General features: G+C 43.0%; 1 protein-coding gene across 3 annotated transcripts in view; it reads left to right on the forward strand.

The window, feature by feature from the left end:
- Positions 1 to 15,116, forward strand: part of THSD7B (thrombospondin type 1 domain containing 7B) — a 299,304-nt gene that overhangs the window by 252,368 nt on the left and 31,820 nt on the right. For all 3 annotated transcript variants that reach the window (XM_054277755.1, XM_054277756.1, XM_054277758.1), the window contains exons 17-18: positions 13,891 to 14,024; positions 14,700 to 14,853. In XM_054277755.1, the coding sequence (XP_054133730.1) occupies positions 13,891 to 14,024; positions 14,700 to 14,853 (288 nt within the window). The remainder of the gene's footprint in view (positions 1 to 13,890; positions 14,025 to 14,699; positions 14,854 to 15,116) is intronic.

A 15,116-nucleotide genomic window follows, 5' to 3' on the forward strand; every position in this document is an offset into this window, starting at 1 on the left:
CTTAATTTTCCTACTTTTAAGCAAGTGTTCCGGACTTCGAATTATTTTCCCGGGTTTCCTTTAACTGCTCTGTCATTATCAATGCTTTTACAATGAGGAGCTAGGACTGTAGGCAGTGTTACAACAACCGTGTTGTTAATATTTAATATAATGGAAATTCTTCCCCCCTATTCCTCTATGAGGTATAAGACAGCCCCAGGTTTCCAAAACAGAGTCTGGCAATCTGTGATTTATTCAAGGCAGCAGTGAATAAGCCAGCATAGAGCTCAGTGATGCTGCAGATAGATGGTTTCAAGCTGCTGGAAGACCTCTTTAAAGCTCTCTCAGGTGTCTTTTTGCTACTCTGCATCTGGTGTGATACAGCAGAGTTATTTCTTTTTATGGCTAAGCATTGCTATTTTATCTGACAGTGGTACCACGCTTTGTTGACAGACCTGCCATCATATAGATGGTAACTAATTATATTGGTGTTTTAAATGTTTGCCTGTAAAGCAACAGAGGAAATGCCACCACTCACCTTGGCAATTTGATTCTGGTCTTTATAGTGTTACTGCCATCAGTTGTTCCCCAGTTGGTTCAAATCCTTCAGATTTCTCGTCAACTTGGATACCTAAGCCTGGCTGTGCTTCCTGAGCTGAATCTGTGCCACAGCTGAAGTGGTACCTCAGTGTTTTACAAACTCTGTATTTGTCTCATCATTTTACTACACTATTGGATCACATTCTCTTTATGGCTCTCTGCAATTCCTGGATCCAGGACAGTGGTACCCCTGAGTGGCTATTTGTTTCTCATCCTGTGTTCTCACTGTTGTCTGGTCAGTCTCTGGTCACTGTAGTTCTCTACTTCTCTTTCAACCGATTTTTTCATTCCATGTCACTAATTCATGAAGTGCATCTTGAATTCTTGAATTCCTGTTCTCCAGTAGCCTTGCTGTCCCTCTCACCTTGGCAGCATCCACAGTCAGTAAGAATCATTTTCAGTCCATCAGCCTTACATTAATGAAAAGAAGGGATATGACTGGATACAGAACATAAAGCTCTGCAGAGCCATGTGTGTGGTTTCTTGCCAGTTTTACACTTTGCTATTCTGAATGTGATTTTCCAGCATCGTACTGCAGAGTATTAGATTAATCCAAACCATATTTCCTTAGCCTGAAGGTTTGTGAAAGGCTTACTAAGGTCGACATAATACCTGCCATTTCATCCCTATCCGCAGCATCTCTTATCCTGTTACTGAAGAACATTACAATGATTTCACACAGTTTGTTCTTGACAAACCCATGCTGCCTGCTACTCATCTCCTTGTTATTTTCTGCTGCTTATAGATGATGTCTGTAGAAAAATATTTTCTGAAGAATAAAGGTTTATATGACTGCTGTGCAATTCACTGTTTTCCTCATTTCTTCCTCCAGCTCTCTTGCATCTTCTGAAGATTCTGGGCATCTTGTCCCTGTCATTCCTAAATAACCCCATTGAAACAGGAGTTATTTCAAGTGTCTCTTCAAGTTTGCCCTCCTTGTTGGCAAACTTTCTGAATCAGTGCCTATCATAAAAAGTTTATCTCGCCTTTCTTTGCCTTCACCCTGTTGATCTTCCATTTTCTGCCATTCCCTCTATTGTAAATTGACTTGCTTTTAGTGTTGGGTTTTCTCTGTGTGGCTCCTGTGATAGGTAATGGTGTTTCCCCTTATTTTTTAACTCTTCAGTTCCTTTCAGATCTGCTATTCAACATCAGTTTCTTGTCTCTGCCTTGTTAATTTTCCTTACTTTCTCATCTGCAATGGGCTGAGGGAATACTTTCCTTTAGACCATTTGCATGATCTTTAAATTACTGCATCCTCTAATTTATACCACATGCTATTTGCTTTGTTGCATTATTTAATTCTCTAAAAGTTTTCAGGTAGAGTGGTTCACAAGTACAACACGCTGCAAAGCACAGCTGGGTTGTGTAGTCTCCATGTGCATTTGCTTTCTATTTTCTCCTTTTACTTGCTGTTTTGGGAAACAGCCTTTTTCACTCCATTATTTCCAGAGTCATGGATGCATGAAGGTGCTGCTCCAGGGAATGGCAGAGGTGTGAGAACTGCTGAATCACTCGTGCCCTGACATCCCCATCCTGAATGGTGGTACAGAGCAGGACTTGGTGCACTGGTGGTGCTTATTAGAGGGTACAGGGCCTTCTGGTACATGAACAAATCAGGAGTTCAGTGTTCTGGTAGGGTTCCTGCAGTCAGACACTCATAAATTCCTTAAAACTAAGAAAATATAGCTATGTGCTTGATGCTGGTGTTTGCAGACTATGGGCACACGTGCATGAGAATTATCCTGATGTTCCCTCACAGAATTATGGAATAGTTTGGGTTGTAAGGGACCTTAACGAATATCTAGTCCAACCTCCCCAGCACACCCCTAGGGATGTGTTCCTTGTCAGATTTATTCAAAAACCCATCTATTTACTTCTTATATAGCTTCTCATTAATCAGCAATATATAGGCAGTATTGATGTCCATTTAAATAAATACATATTGCAGCGAAAATGCACCATGATCAATACTTTTTTTCCCCTAAATTTTAGTGAAGCACCTATAAACGTTCAGATGTTTCTTGCTTGCTGCAACACATCCCAGTGGAATTCAGTAGAAGTCTGCATTGATTTGTGTAGGTTTGTGCAGGTCCCTGTAAAGCATTTAACCTCAAACTACAGGTCAGTGATAGAAATGCAGGAATCTAAAAATACATATTCCTGAATAATACAATTCATTGCCCTGAAAGAAAGGAATGGAAACAGAGAAGAAAGGAAGGACTGGAAACAGAGAAGATGTCAGCTACCCCACAAGGTAGTGGCTTGCAAGCAATTCCCTCTTATCTTTTGGCTTGGGGACAGTGTGTATGCTCTCTGATGTTTGAAGTAGGTTGGGTAGAATTTAACTTCTGGCTCAAGGGAGCCTTTAGTTTATTAAATATGGATGTTCTTTCAGGTAGAAACATGGTTTCTCTCTGCAGCACATCACTTTCCTTGAATATATGCATTTGGGGAAGAAAACTCAGCTCTTCTGTACCTAAATCTTTTCTGTCTGGATCCACCTGCAAGAAATAGCAATAAAAACTGTCAGATTGTAACAATTGCAGGATTTTTAAGTGTGCAGTGGTGTGGCTTTAGCTGCCTTCACATCTGTGGAATTGTGTGGCTGGTCCCAAGGCTGGGCTCAGTGCAGCACTGCTGGGGGACCTGCCTTTGCCTCACCTGTAATTACAGGGAGAAAATCACTCGAGTTATTGCCGCGCCTAAACGCAGCGCTGACGTCTGGCAGTGAGACAGCTCCCACAAACAGGCCAGCAACAGGCTGTCACATCCCCTGCCTTCTGCATTATCTTGCTCTTCTAGGGAATTTTTTCCAGCTCCAGTTGCTAATCAGGCTGTGGGTGATCTCTCTGGGCTCTGAAGCAATGGGATCTATCACTCATCCATCAGCGCCTGTCCCGCTCTCCCTGCGAGCATCCGTTTCTGCCTGGCTGCTGCTGAGGAGGAATGAGACCTGCTGCTGAGTGGGCCGGCGGAGAGCCACAGCCTCATCCTGACAAAACAATCAGGTTATGGGCTGGTTTGCATTTCTATTCCTGCTTTTGCAGGAACATAAACTGGACTGCTTCTTACTGTGACTGCGGGAAGCCTCAGGAGCAGCTTGCTCCTGCTTCCAGCCTTTGGTGTAGCCTCATGGAAGAGTGTTTCAAAAAACGTAACTTTCAACTGCCTGACACTCCCCAGTCTCTTCTATCTCTTGTCTATAGTGCTATCAATCAAATTGTTCTTGTCAGTTAACTGGTTTTAAATCTTGTGTGGAAGAAATTGTCAGTTCAAGATCATGCTACAGTAAGGACAGATGTGACTGCTCTTATTGCGTTAATTCATTCTTGCTTAAAGATGTGAAAATAAACTGATAGAATATCAATTTGAACCTCTTAGACCTTGAAATGATTTAAAATCTCCTAAAAGAAAGGCTAGGGCTGAGCTTTGTCTCCAAGGCGTCATTTTTAACTTAGCCGGAAACTCTGATGGTCTTTCCTTTAAATTGCCTATTGTCCAGATGCCTACAAAGAAAGTGCTTCTGTGGGACTGTTTGTGTTTAGCGACGGCGTTTATTTCATCTCGTGTGACAGATGACTTGGCTTCTGGATCGAGTAATTACTTGCTCACATCCTGCTGGGGCAGGTTTCTGACCTGCTGGAGCAGTGACTGGCTCTGGGAGTGCTGGCTGGCTGGGCAGGGAGCTGCCGTGGTGGCGGTGACAGGCTCCAGAGCCCCGTGTCCCCATGCTGAGGTGGCAGTGACAGGCTCCAGAGCCCCAGGCTGGCGTGGCAGTGACAGGCTCCAGAGCCCCGTGTCCCCAGGCTGGGGTGGTGATGACAGGCTCCAGAGCCCCGTGTCCCCAGGCTGTGATGGCGGTGACAGGCTCCAGAGCCCCGTGTCCCCAGGCTGAGGTGGTGGTGACAGGCTCCAGAGCCCCGTGTCCCCAGGCTGGGGTGGCTCTGCCACTCCTCTGTGGGGAATTCTTGGGTATTTCAGTCAGAGCAGAGGAGAGGAGAGGGACATGGCTGCTGCAGGCTTCACTAATGACAGAGCCACCCCAGATTTATTAATATCTAAATACCTGAAAGCCTTTCTGGTCCCTTACGACTGATAGTCCATAATTGTGGGGTGTCTCACCAGATTTCAGGATCATAGATTTTCTTAGATTTTCAAAAAAAATTTTTTTTATTATCCTAAACTTTGATTGTGAGACACAGTGATGAGCTCCTGAGGATTGCTGGATGGAGCTGAATGAACTCTGCTTTATTCTTCAGCATAGTAGAGCTTTTCATTCACTCACAAAGAAATGCTTGATTTCTGCTTGAGGTAATTTTTTTTTAAGACGAGGTAATCAAAGCATTGAATGCAACATTACATTGTGGCAATTTTATTTTAAGCAGATTTTCTGCCTTTTTTTCCTTTTTTTTTGCAATATTATCATGCAGCAGCCAAACTAATGCATATATAATTTTCTTTCCTTTCTGCTTGTCATGCCCTGCTAACATGGACATCTACAAAGGCTCAGGTTGGTGTTGCAATCTGTCTTCATCTTGTTGTTCTCATCTAGTAAAAAAGGGCTTCGATGTTTTCTTCATCAATCAGCTTTTTTTTCCTCTTCCTCTCTTTAAAACTGGATCCAACATTATTATAACATTACAGATTCATCCAGAGAGGTGCCACATTTGTTTGTTACCCCTGAAACTCCAGCTGCAGCAAAATGTGTTGGTTCAGAAACAAGGGATATTGATTTATTTCTATCTACTTAAATTTTCTATGCTTGTCTGGCTTTGTGACAGGGAGGCAGCAGCACCTACAAGTTCTGAAATCTGCAAAAATGCACTGAAACTCTCACTAATGAGTTTCTGCCTTGTCTTAAACCCCTGTATCTGACATCATTGCAAGATGGCATTTGTTAGTATCTTACCTGGATTTAGTATTTTCTTGGTAGGAATGAAACATAATTAAAATGTAAAATAAAAAGCAGAGGCACAGGAACTGGCCCTTTGTGACTGTATTCTCATAAACCCCCCTTCCCACTTTAACTCCTCAAGTTTTTTTGAAAACTCTGAGACTAAATTGTCTTGCCTGAGTATTTCAGGTAGAAGTAAATACTCAGTATGTGCAAGGTTATACTTTGTGCTATGTCCTGCTCCTCAGAGGTTCTACTGACAGTAAAATCATGAGTAAAACCAGACAGGCAGGTTTGGGGCCAGGAGCTGCATGTTTTTTCCTGATTTACTCGTGTTGAATGATGCCAATTTGGTGTTTTAATCTCTGAGAAAGAGCACTCATGCTTTACCCTGTTACCACTTGGTGTTTCTAGTGCCTGCATCAATCTCACAGCAAATAAAACCATTTACCACTTGTAAATATGAATTAATAAGCCTTGCTGAGCAACATGGTAGTTCTATCAGAGTGAGATGTAATGGCTGCGTTTCGACAGAGCTCGCCTCAATTAACTTTCTAAACAAGGCATTTTCCACTCATTGCACTTAAGAATTTGAAATAAATCAGTGTCTGACTTGGAATATTTAATTATCCATTAGAAGAAAGTAAGGGATTTACTAGGAGCATTTTGTAAAGTCCAGCAAAAAAATAGATGAAGTAAAAGCATCTAAAGGCCATGGTGAGGGAAAATGCAGCATCCAGATGTCTTTATAGCAAGAATACCCTGCTGCTTTCCTAATTTCTCCTCTTTTCCTCATTTTGCAGCCAGAATTTTACAGTGCTGCCTTTTTTGATGGCTTCATCCTGAAATGTCTTTATCTGAACTTCCCAGGATCTGATTTAAGCTGAGATATCATCCAGTTAGTGCAAGAAACTGGGCATTTCCAGACTGAGTCCTCCACTCCCCCAGGGCTTCCTGGCCACCCTCTAGTACATCACTCAACTCTTCATCCTCAGTTGTCTCATGTGTAAATTAGGATTAAAGTTGAGCAGTTTTGAGGATTGGGCTATAAATAGATAATTAAGAGCAGGAGAAACTTCAGAGCCTTGATAAGTGTTTTCACTCTTTTCAGAGAAAATAATTTTCCAGCAGTTTTTGAAGTAGTGGAGGAAGGGTGAGGGGTCTTTGTGCAGGGGTTTCCATTCTGCCCACAGGGCAGATCCTGGGAACTGGAGCAACTCTGTGTCTGTGCTGTTGGAATTGCTGCCCTGGCTCTGAATTTAGAATACAACAGATTTCATCCTTTTGCTGGATAAAAAGTTTTAGGCAGTTTGAGGTTTTTTTGGTTCAACACCAGTGAAGGCTTTTCAGAACCTCACAGAGCTCTAATTGATTTTCTTTTCTCCACACCACAAAGAAGGTAAGAAACACAAACTCCTTTGATTAGGGTGTAAATAAAAACTAAAACTGCTGAATTTGTTTCACAAGTATTTGTGTAGGCATCTGCTAGAGGCATACAAAATTCAGGAATTCTGATAATTTAGAAGTCTTACCACAGATCTGTTCAAACTTCTGTGCTCTAAGTCATTTTGAGCAATTCTTTTTTAGTTTTGGTGACTATTTGCTGCAGCATCCAGATACCTAAAGACAAATATTCATCAGTGAAGCTGCTGCTTTGCAAAATCTAATTTGCTTGAAAATTAACTGTTCAACCAGGTTTAATACTGGTGAGTGGTTAGCATATTTCTGGCAATTGTGATCAATATATAAACTAGCATGAAATAAAATCAATTTTATTTTAAAGAGAACTATTTAATGTTGAAATTTTAATGAGATAATTTCTGTGATGTAGTGTTTGTTAATGTACAATTGCTGGTTCTTCAGATATTCAGTTAATTCAGTAAAGCTTTTAAGAGCATGCTTAGATCTGCCAAATCAAACACGCAGTTAAGTAATTAACAAAGCAAGTACTCAATTTTTAATTCAGTTTTAAAGAACTAAATAAAAGAAATTAATTGTTAGAAATTATCTGGTTGCCATTAAACAGAATGTGAAAGCAGCATTGGAACATTATAAAAGTTATTCAGTTAATATATAGACATCTTTCAACCAAAGGAAAGATTTGGATGAACGAGATGGAGTCAACACAGAAGTCATATTTGTAGATAATTACAGTGAATGGACATTTTCTCAGATGTATTTCCCACCATAGTGTAAATCCATTTGTGTCAGGCAGGTTGCAAGAGAAATGCTGGCTGTGGCCCATGTGTCACCAGCTGGTGGCCATAAGCTCCAAGAGGAGGAGAACATCCCACTGCTGCCTCCTCTTGCAGCCTGGATATGCAGAGAACATACAAGTGGTTATGCCAAAAGTGTTACAAGTGAGCAAATTGCTGTCCAGTGTCAGCAGCAGTGGTTTTAGCCCTTACCAGCAAGTCTCTTTGCAAACCAGAGCAAGCTCTCTTTGCCATATGATATCTTCTCTACTGTTATTCATGGTGGTCTCCACAGTTTGAAAATGGGTTGTTATTTCTTTGGTTCTGACTGTTTCAATGTATTAGGTCTAATGTAACCTTCATGTAAGGGCGGCCATGTGAAATGAACTTATGTTAGCAATGAATTTAGCCCATTTGTATTAGAAATGAATAGCACAGAGGTAGTCCTCAGGGTCTCAGGCAACTGCTACAGTGATCAGTTTGGTTGTTCTAATATAATAAGCAGATATTGACTTAGTTGGAGTGAACACCAAGATTTACTGTCATGAAAGCTAAAATATCGACTGAGGGAAAACCAGAGTCAATATTTACCTTGAGGGACAATAAATCTTGATGTTCACTGAAATATGAAGTCACTATGATTTTCAGAAGTGTTGAACCTCATTCTAGTTTATTCTGCAGGTGCTCATCAGACAGACTACCTGAAGTATAGGTAGAAATTTCTTTTAATGAATAGCATCAGTTGAGCAAGTGCATTTATTTCTATAAGTCCTTTGCAAGCCTACATGTAAATAAGTAAGTTAGAGAACAATATAAATCACACCAAAGCTCTTGGGTGGTTAGATATTTGGATTTTTCATTAAAATGCAAGTATCAGCTATTAAGAGAGAAAATAAATAGATTAATGCTTGTATATCTTGTTAAAGTAACTGTCCACATCAATAATGCATTAGCAAGGGCTCAGGATTTGCATTGGAGTGAATGGGAACTGGGTTGTTTTATTAGGGTAAGCTTTAGCAGTCTGTCTCTTAAAAGGCAGCTTTTGTCCTTTTTCCCTTTAATTTATTGAGACCTGTTCCCATCAACTCGATCTTGGGACTCAGGTGTTAGAGCAGTGTTCTGGGTTAATTCAGGCTACAAAGAGAGATACAATGATCCTGTGAAAGGCAGCAGCAAAACTCCCTTTGGCTTCAGACAGGCATCATTACAGCCCTTGGTTCACTGAGCCCAAAACCCAGCAGGTAAATATGAATAAAAACTGAGGAAAGCAGTTAATTTGCTAAAATTCCCAAAGACTGTGTTTATTTCTTGAGGCGGTGAGGGATGAAGCCAGGCTGGTTGCCCTGGGTGCTGATCTCTGCAGCTCCTCGCAGGTCACCTGTCTGCAGCTTCCAGCATCATTCTCCCTCCATGCAGAGCAATGGGTTCCTGTGCCTATTGCATGGAATTCATTTTATTTTTGTCCTTCAGGACATGGATTGTGGCACTGCAGTTCCATACAGGGGCTCAGTATGAAGGGGTTTGTAAATGCACTGTCGTAGCAGGTTTGCATAAGCTTGGGGAAGGGTGAGCATTAAGCAGATGATTTTCAAAGGAACTGTTGTCTTTGTGCTTGGGAAGAGAAGTGTCCCAGCTTTACAAGGGACTTCTGTATCTGCAGCAGAGTTAGTGGATGGCAAACTTGGTGGGGGCCAGGAGACCATGTGTAATTTGAAGGTTGGATGCACTCTGTAACAGGCAGGGATCCATGGGAGCACATCCCAACACCCTCCAGTGTTGGGTGCCTTGGGATCCCGGGTTGGTGGGGAATGAGAACACCACATCCCATCCCAGCCTCTGTTCAGGGTCAGGACAGGGGTGCTCCCATGGACCCAGGACGTGAGAAGTGAACCTAGGGCCCTCTGTTTTGTGGGACCCACAGAACAGCAATGCTTAGTCAAAACTCTTTGAAAATGAAAAACCAAGAGCATGTCTGTTTGACTACCTTAAGTAGCACAGCTCCTAGCAAAAACAGAAATGGAAGGCTTCAATGTTTGCTGTAGGTTTTTTCCAAATTAAAAAAAAAAGAAGAAGAAAAAGGAGGAATTGGAGGTGATTGAAAATAAATTCTGGCAAGCCAGAAAGGCTTGGAGAGAAAACAGGAGGAAAGCATTGTCCTGTGGAGGAAAGAACCACATGCCGCATCATTGTGGTTTTTAAATGCAAAGATGGAGTTACAAATTGTATTCACAGCTTCCTGAACTCATTCCCACTGAGTTCCACCCGTGGAAATCTTGCATCTCCTTGAGACTCCCACTTAAGAGCTTAATGGCATCCACGGGTGCCTGTTGTAACTTGTTCTGAAGAAATCTGTCCCTCCCGGTGACACAGGTGGTTATTTACATCTCCCCAGTGTCCCAGAGGTGCTGCCAGAGATGGCATTGCTCAGCACTGGCACAGGGCAGAGGGGAGAGCTTGTTCACAGCAACAGTGTGCTGTGGTGTCAGCACAATATCTTAGGAAAACAGGTTATTTGGGACAGCTGTAATTCAGGTTTTTGATGGTGAGTGGAAGCTGGGGATCCTGACTGAAGAGGAAATACTGCACAGGTCAGCAGCAGATCACTGGGGATCTGAGGTACCCCAGGGACAAGCAGCCAGGGCTGTGTCCCCTCCCTCCTCCAGCACAAAGTGGGATGTGTCTGTCTATTGGAATATTAATCCCAGTATTACCAGTTATATTGTGCCTGGGCCAGTCTGACCCTCGCTGCTGGGCCAAAGGCAGCAACTGTGGTGTAATCACCCCAGAGATACCTTTGGCTTGCTGGAGGTTGCAGCTGGGCACTGAACAAGTCCAGGCTTGTTAGGAACTCCGTTTACCTCAGGAGGAAGGCTTCAGGCGACGGTGAAGAGAAAAAGGAGATGAATTCTGCTGGAGGGTTTATATCCAGAGGTTTATTCCATGGTTACAGAGGTCTGAATGTGAGCAACTGCTCCAACAGAATAACGACCGCATGGCCTGATTACCTTTTTAAGCTCCCGGGGCAGGGGAAGGGGAGGGGACAGGTGAGCGACCAACCAGGTGGAAGGGGCAGGGTCTCAAGGGACGAGGGACACCTAGACAGGCCAATGACCCCCAGGCCTGAGGGGCATCCTTTGAACTTGACCAACCACACGATGCTTTGCTGGAATGTTAAGTCTGATTGACAGGACTCACTCAGCAGGGGGGTGAGGGGGAAGAGGTATAGGCACCCCTGGGAGGTGACCTGGAAGTCTAAAATGGGACATTACAGCACACCACAACATCTGTCTGTCTGTCTGTCTGTTGGAGGAGGAAGAGAGCTGATGGCACTTCACACGTAATTGAACAGGTTTGACACACAGTCAGACAGTAGGCTAGGAGTGCTCTATTAATGGCTTTGCTATTGTGATCCTCCTTGCTCTTTAAAGAGCACATTTGAAGTATCACTTCACATTATGTCTGTTTGTGTCAGTGCCTATGGGATTTCTGTTTTGGCTCACAGGATTCCTCAGATTGATTTTAGTTCACGTGGCATCCTGTGCCTGCCCAACTCCGTCTGGTTTTCCTACACAGTTACTACAGCACGTACATGGCACAGGAGGTTTTGACCACTAAAACACATTTATGGTAAATGCCTCATATTAAGCCTTTGCTGGGTTTTGCTGGTTAGTAGAGGTCTGAGGTTTAATAGATGTTAAGGTGGAGCAATTAGAGGTCACTGAGACAACGAGATGGGATTCCCAAGCTCTTGGCCTCAGCCTGGCTTCAGGCAGCAGGGTGAGTGCTGGGAGCCTGCAGGTTCACAGTGGTATACCCTAACCCTGAGGAAGGGTTATTCATTAGAGCAAGGAAAAGAATCTTTAATCCCCAAAGCTTCTGTTTGTGCTGGACTGGCCTGGCTGCCCTGCTGTGCCTGTGGAGGCTGGGAGGGAGGGAGGCAGCAACCCCTGCCTGCTCCCAACCTCAGCCTCCTCCCCAGAAGTCTAAAAGCAGGAACAGACCGCCCACCTCTTAATAGAACTTACTTATTAAGTTTTACCATCCTTGACACTGCCCTGTGAGGCACCTTCTCACTGGGCTGGCCCCTGGCAGCCAGTTTTGTCCAAGCTTGGCTCTTTGCTCATTCCCTCTTTGATGAGGAAAAAACTGATCATGCCTCAAGCACCTGTTTCCCTCACTAATCGTCTCCTGTGGATGACAGGGTGTTTTATCAGGCAACATAGGCAGGCTGTAGTTTTTCCTTCCCCCTGTGGAGCAGGGAAACTAATAAATACTCCCTGACTCTACATCCATCTCCTGGATGGATGTCTGTGGGGAACACAAGGGCTTTGCAGTGCCTGAAGAGGGATTGCTGTTGTCCCTGGTGCATGCAGGGATGTGGCTGCAGGAGTCAGTGGAGGTGACAGGCTGGTGGGGCAGGATGGTGGCTTCAGCTGTGTCCCAGCATCCATGGGCTCCCAGGCTTGGTGAGTGCTGCTTTTCTGTGCTCCCATGTACACAGTTAATGATAACGAGCCTGGCTGTTCAGCTAATTAGCACTGCTTGTGGTGCTGCTTGCTCAGCTCTGAGTGCACTTTGTACAATGCACAGACACCTGTACGCTCTGGAGTTGGCCAAGTGCCAGTGCCTTGGTGCACAGCCCACACAGAACCAGAGAGTGGCTTCAGTTCAAATGGACCTTAAAGATCATCTTGTTTGCAGCTCCCCCATCATGGGCAGGGACACCTTCTGCTAGTTCAGGTTGCTCAAAGCCACATCCAGGTTTGTAATTTGTGCTTAACAATATGTGCTTAATAATAATGTGCTAATGGTATGGCTGCCTTTGCCCCTTTTGTTCCCTTCCTCTCACCTCCTCTGTGTGAAATGTGATTCTCTTACTGGTTTATATTGTCCTTGCCCTCACCAGTTCAAACTTTGATTTCCCTTTTCCCTGTGTTTTCACCTTTACATATTTTCCACTTTTCATCCTCTGTTATTCTTCCTTCTCTTCTAAACCTATGCACCACATAGGTTTAGAAGAGAAGGAAGACAGACAGACCCACAGTTAAAATTTATTTCGGACATTTTCTGTTTTGAAGACTTTTCCTTTTCAAGTTGTCTTTCTTCCATTTGAAATGAAGGTGATTTTCTGATGGGACACCAGTTTTGTTTTCAGACTGGTATCTGAATTTTCTTGTCTTTCTACCTCCAAATATTATAAAAAGGATTTATTTTTTCTTGTGTCCACAACATGTCTAGTCATAATCTGCTATTTTAAAATGAAGCTGTAAATTATTAAACGTGTCTGAATCTTTTTGGGGGGTATTGGGAGGAAGGCTATTGATTTATTCTACAGGTGAGAATGAAATGGCTTCACAGCAGCAAGGCTGAGGAGGTCTTGGTGTGTGGAAGAAGGAATTTTAGGTGTGTTGTATTTTTCCAGGGCAGCACATTATGCTTCATGCAAAGCAACAGGGAATACTGTATCTTCAAATCAGCTTCTGCAGACAAACCAGATTCAAAATAAATAACTTTTATTCATCACTGTAATAGAACTGTTGATGCATTCATTTATTTAAACCTAAAAATCTGCTGAAGTGCTATATCTCAGTGTGCTGCTTTTAACAACCTGAATATCTGGCTCCTTTTATCAAGCTTTTGGCTGTATTTTTCTCCCTGTGTAGATACCATAGTTCAGGTGAACACGCTGTCGTGTTTGATTAGGAGATATGTTAGAGATAAGTCACTTGCAGGCAAAAAAGCGTTTACCATTTTTGTGTATAAAAATGAAATTTGTAGGAGGCATGAAATTTCATTCTTTTATGGTAAATGGCTTATAAGAATGCATTAGAAGCAAAGGTAAATGAGTGCTGATTTTAAGTTTGTACCTGCTGAAACACAAAAGGATGTGGTACATACGATCTTGGTGAATGACATGTGATAGATTATCCTGAGAGCAGGCAGAGCAAATGAAATTGTAATGGAGTTCCTCTTCTGGCTGCAGGAAATAGCTGTTATTTATCCTGCTTCCGAAGATGCTGCATGCATACTGCCGTTCATTATATACTTAAAAATCCCTTGGCAAGTCAATAATGAATAAATGAACTGAAAGCCATTACAGCAGCCTTAGCATGGGGAGTGTAAGCCAGGATACTTTTCAGTGTGCTTTTTTGTGGGTTTGTTCTGCAGTCATGCTAACCTGGACAGTTCAGCTGAAGAGTTTGGTTCTTTCTCCTTCAGGTACACGAGGCAGTCCCATGCTACAGTGAGTGCAATCAGTATTCCTGGGAAGTAGGACCATGGTCTCCATGCAAAATCAGCAGCGAAGAAAATTCCCTCCACTGTGGAGAAGGAATACAAACGAGGGAAGTCAGGTGCGTGAAGACAAAAGCTCAGGTATTCCAGATCAAAAAGGGCTGGTGTGTTCTTGCATAAAGCTGCAATATCTGGCCATCTGACAGTGAGTGTGTTGCTGAGTCCAGTGTATTGCAAATGAAAAGAAATGTGTGTTTATGTGCCATGGTTTACAGGAAAAGCATTTCAGAGATGCAGTCTTGGTTTTTCAGGAACACGGCATGATATTTAAATTAGTATTCTTCAACCTAAATGCCATGTATACATAAAGCTCCCTGAGGTGCAAAGCCTCTATATTTTGATTTGCTAACATTTTCCCCAAGTAATAGCACTGCATGCACCAGAGTGGCATTCATTATTACTGAATATTCATTCCCCAGGCATGGGGAAATGCTGAGTTATTTCCAAATGTTCAGATGTTACTAGCAGGAGCACTAAGATTTGTTCTCGCTGGTTGTCACTTTCTGTTTGCTCCTTTGTCAGCCGATCAAAGTTAAAATCCCTCTGTATGAAGTAACAAAAGCATGTTGTGCACATAGCTGATTTCCATTTGCATTCGCATATTAGTTTTATTTTTTGACCAGCCATGCTGCTTGTATCTGTTGTCATGTCTATGTCCTGTATGGGGTGGAGAAAACTTGTTGATACCCATCATACCTGTGGTACTCTAATTAAAATGTGTGCTTTCTGTGTAGGTGTGTGAGCACTGCTGAGGACCACGGTGTGGAGACTGTGCCCAGCGCTCTGTGCAGTCAGGCTGAGGTCCCAGAGGCAGTGCAGAAGTGTACCTTGTACTGTCCCAGTGAGTGTGCAGTGTCTGACTGGGGACAGTGGAGCCCGTGTCCACAGGTAGGCTCTCCTGCCCGTGTCCCTGGCACTGTTCCTCACGCGGCAGTCTTCACTTCTCCTTCAACTATTTCATGGCCTAGTTATTTTTTAGGAAAGTAAATTATTTTCTGAGGGATGGCAGGCTTAATGGATCCTGCCAGGGTGGTTGAATCTGGAGATATTTATGTCTCTACAGAGACAGAGCTATAGAAAGTTGGTTAGTGAAACACATAGTTATTACTGTGGCAGTTGATTCAACACATCCCTCCCCTTGTTCTGCTGTG

Source organism: Melozone crissalis, unplaced genomic scaffold (assembly GCF_028551555.1).
Source record: "Melozone crissalis strain CALT ecotype California unplaced genomic scaffold, PUWL_Pcris_2 ptg000023l_1, whole genome shotgun sequence".
Taxonomy (NCBI): domain Eukaryota; kingdom Metazoa; phylum Chordata; class Aves; order Passeriformes; family Passerellidae; genus Melozone; species Melozone crissalis.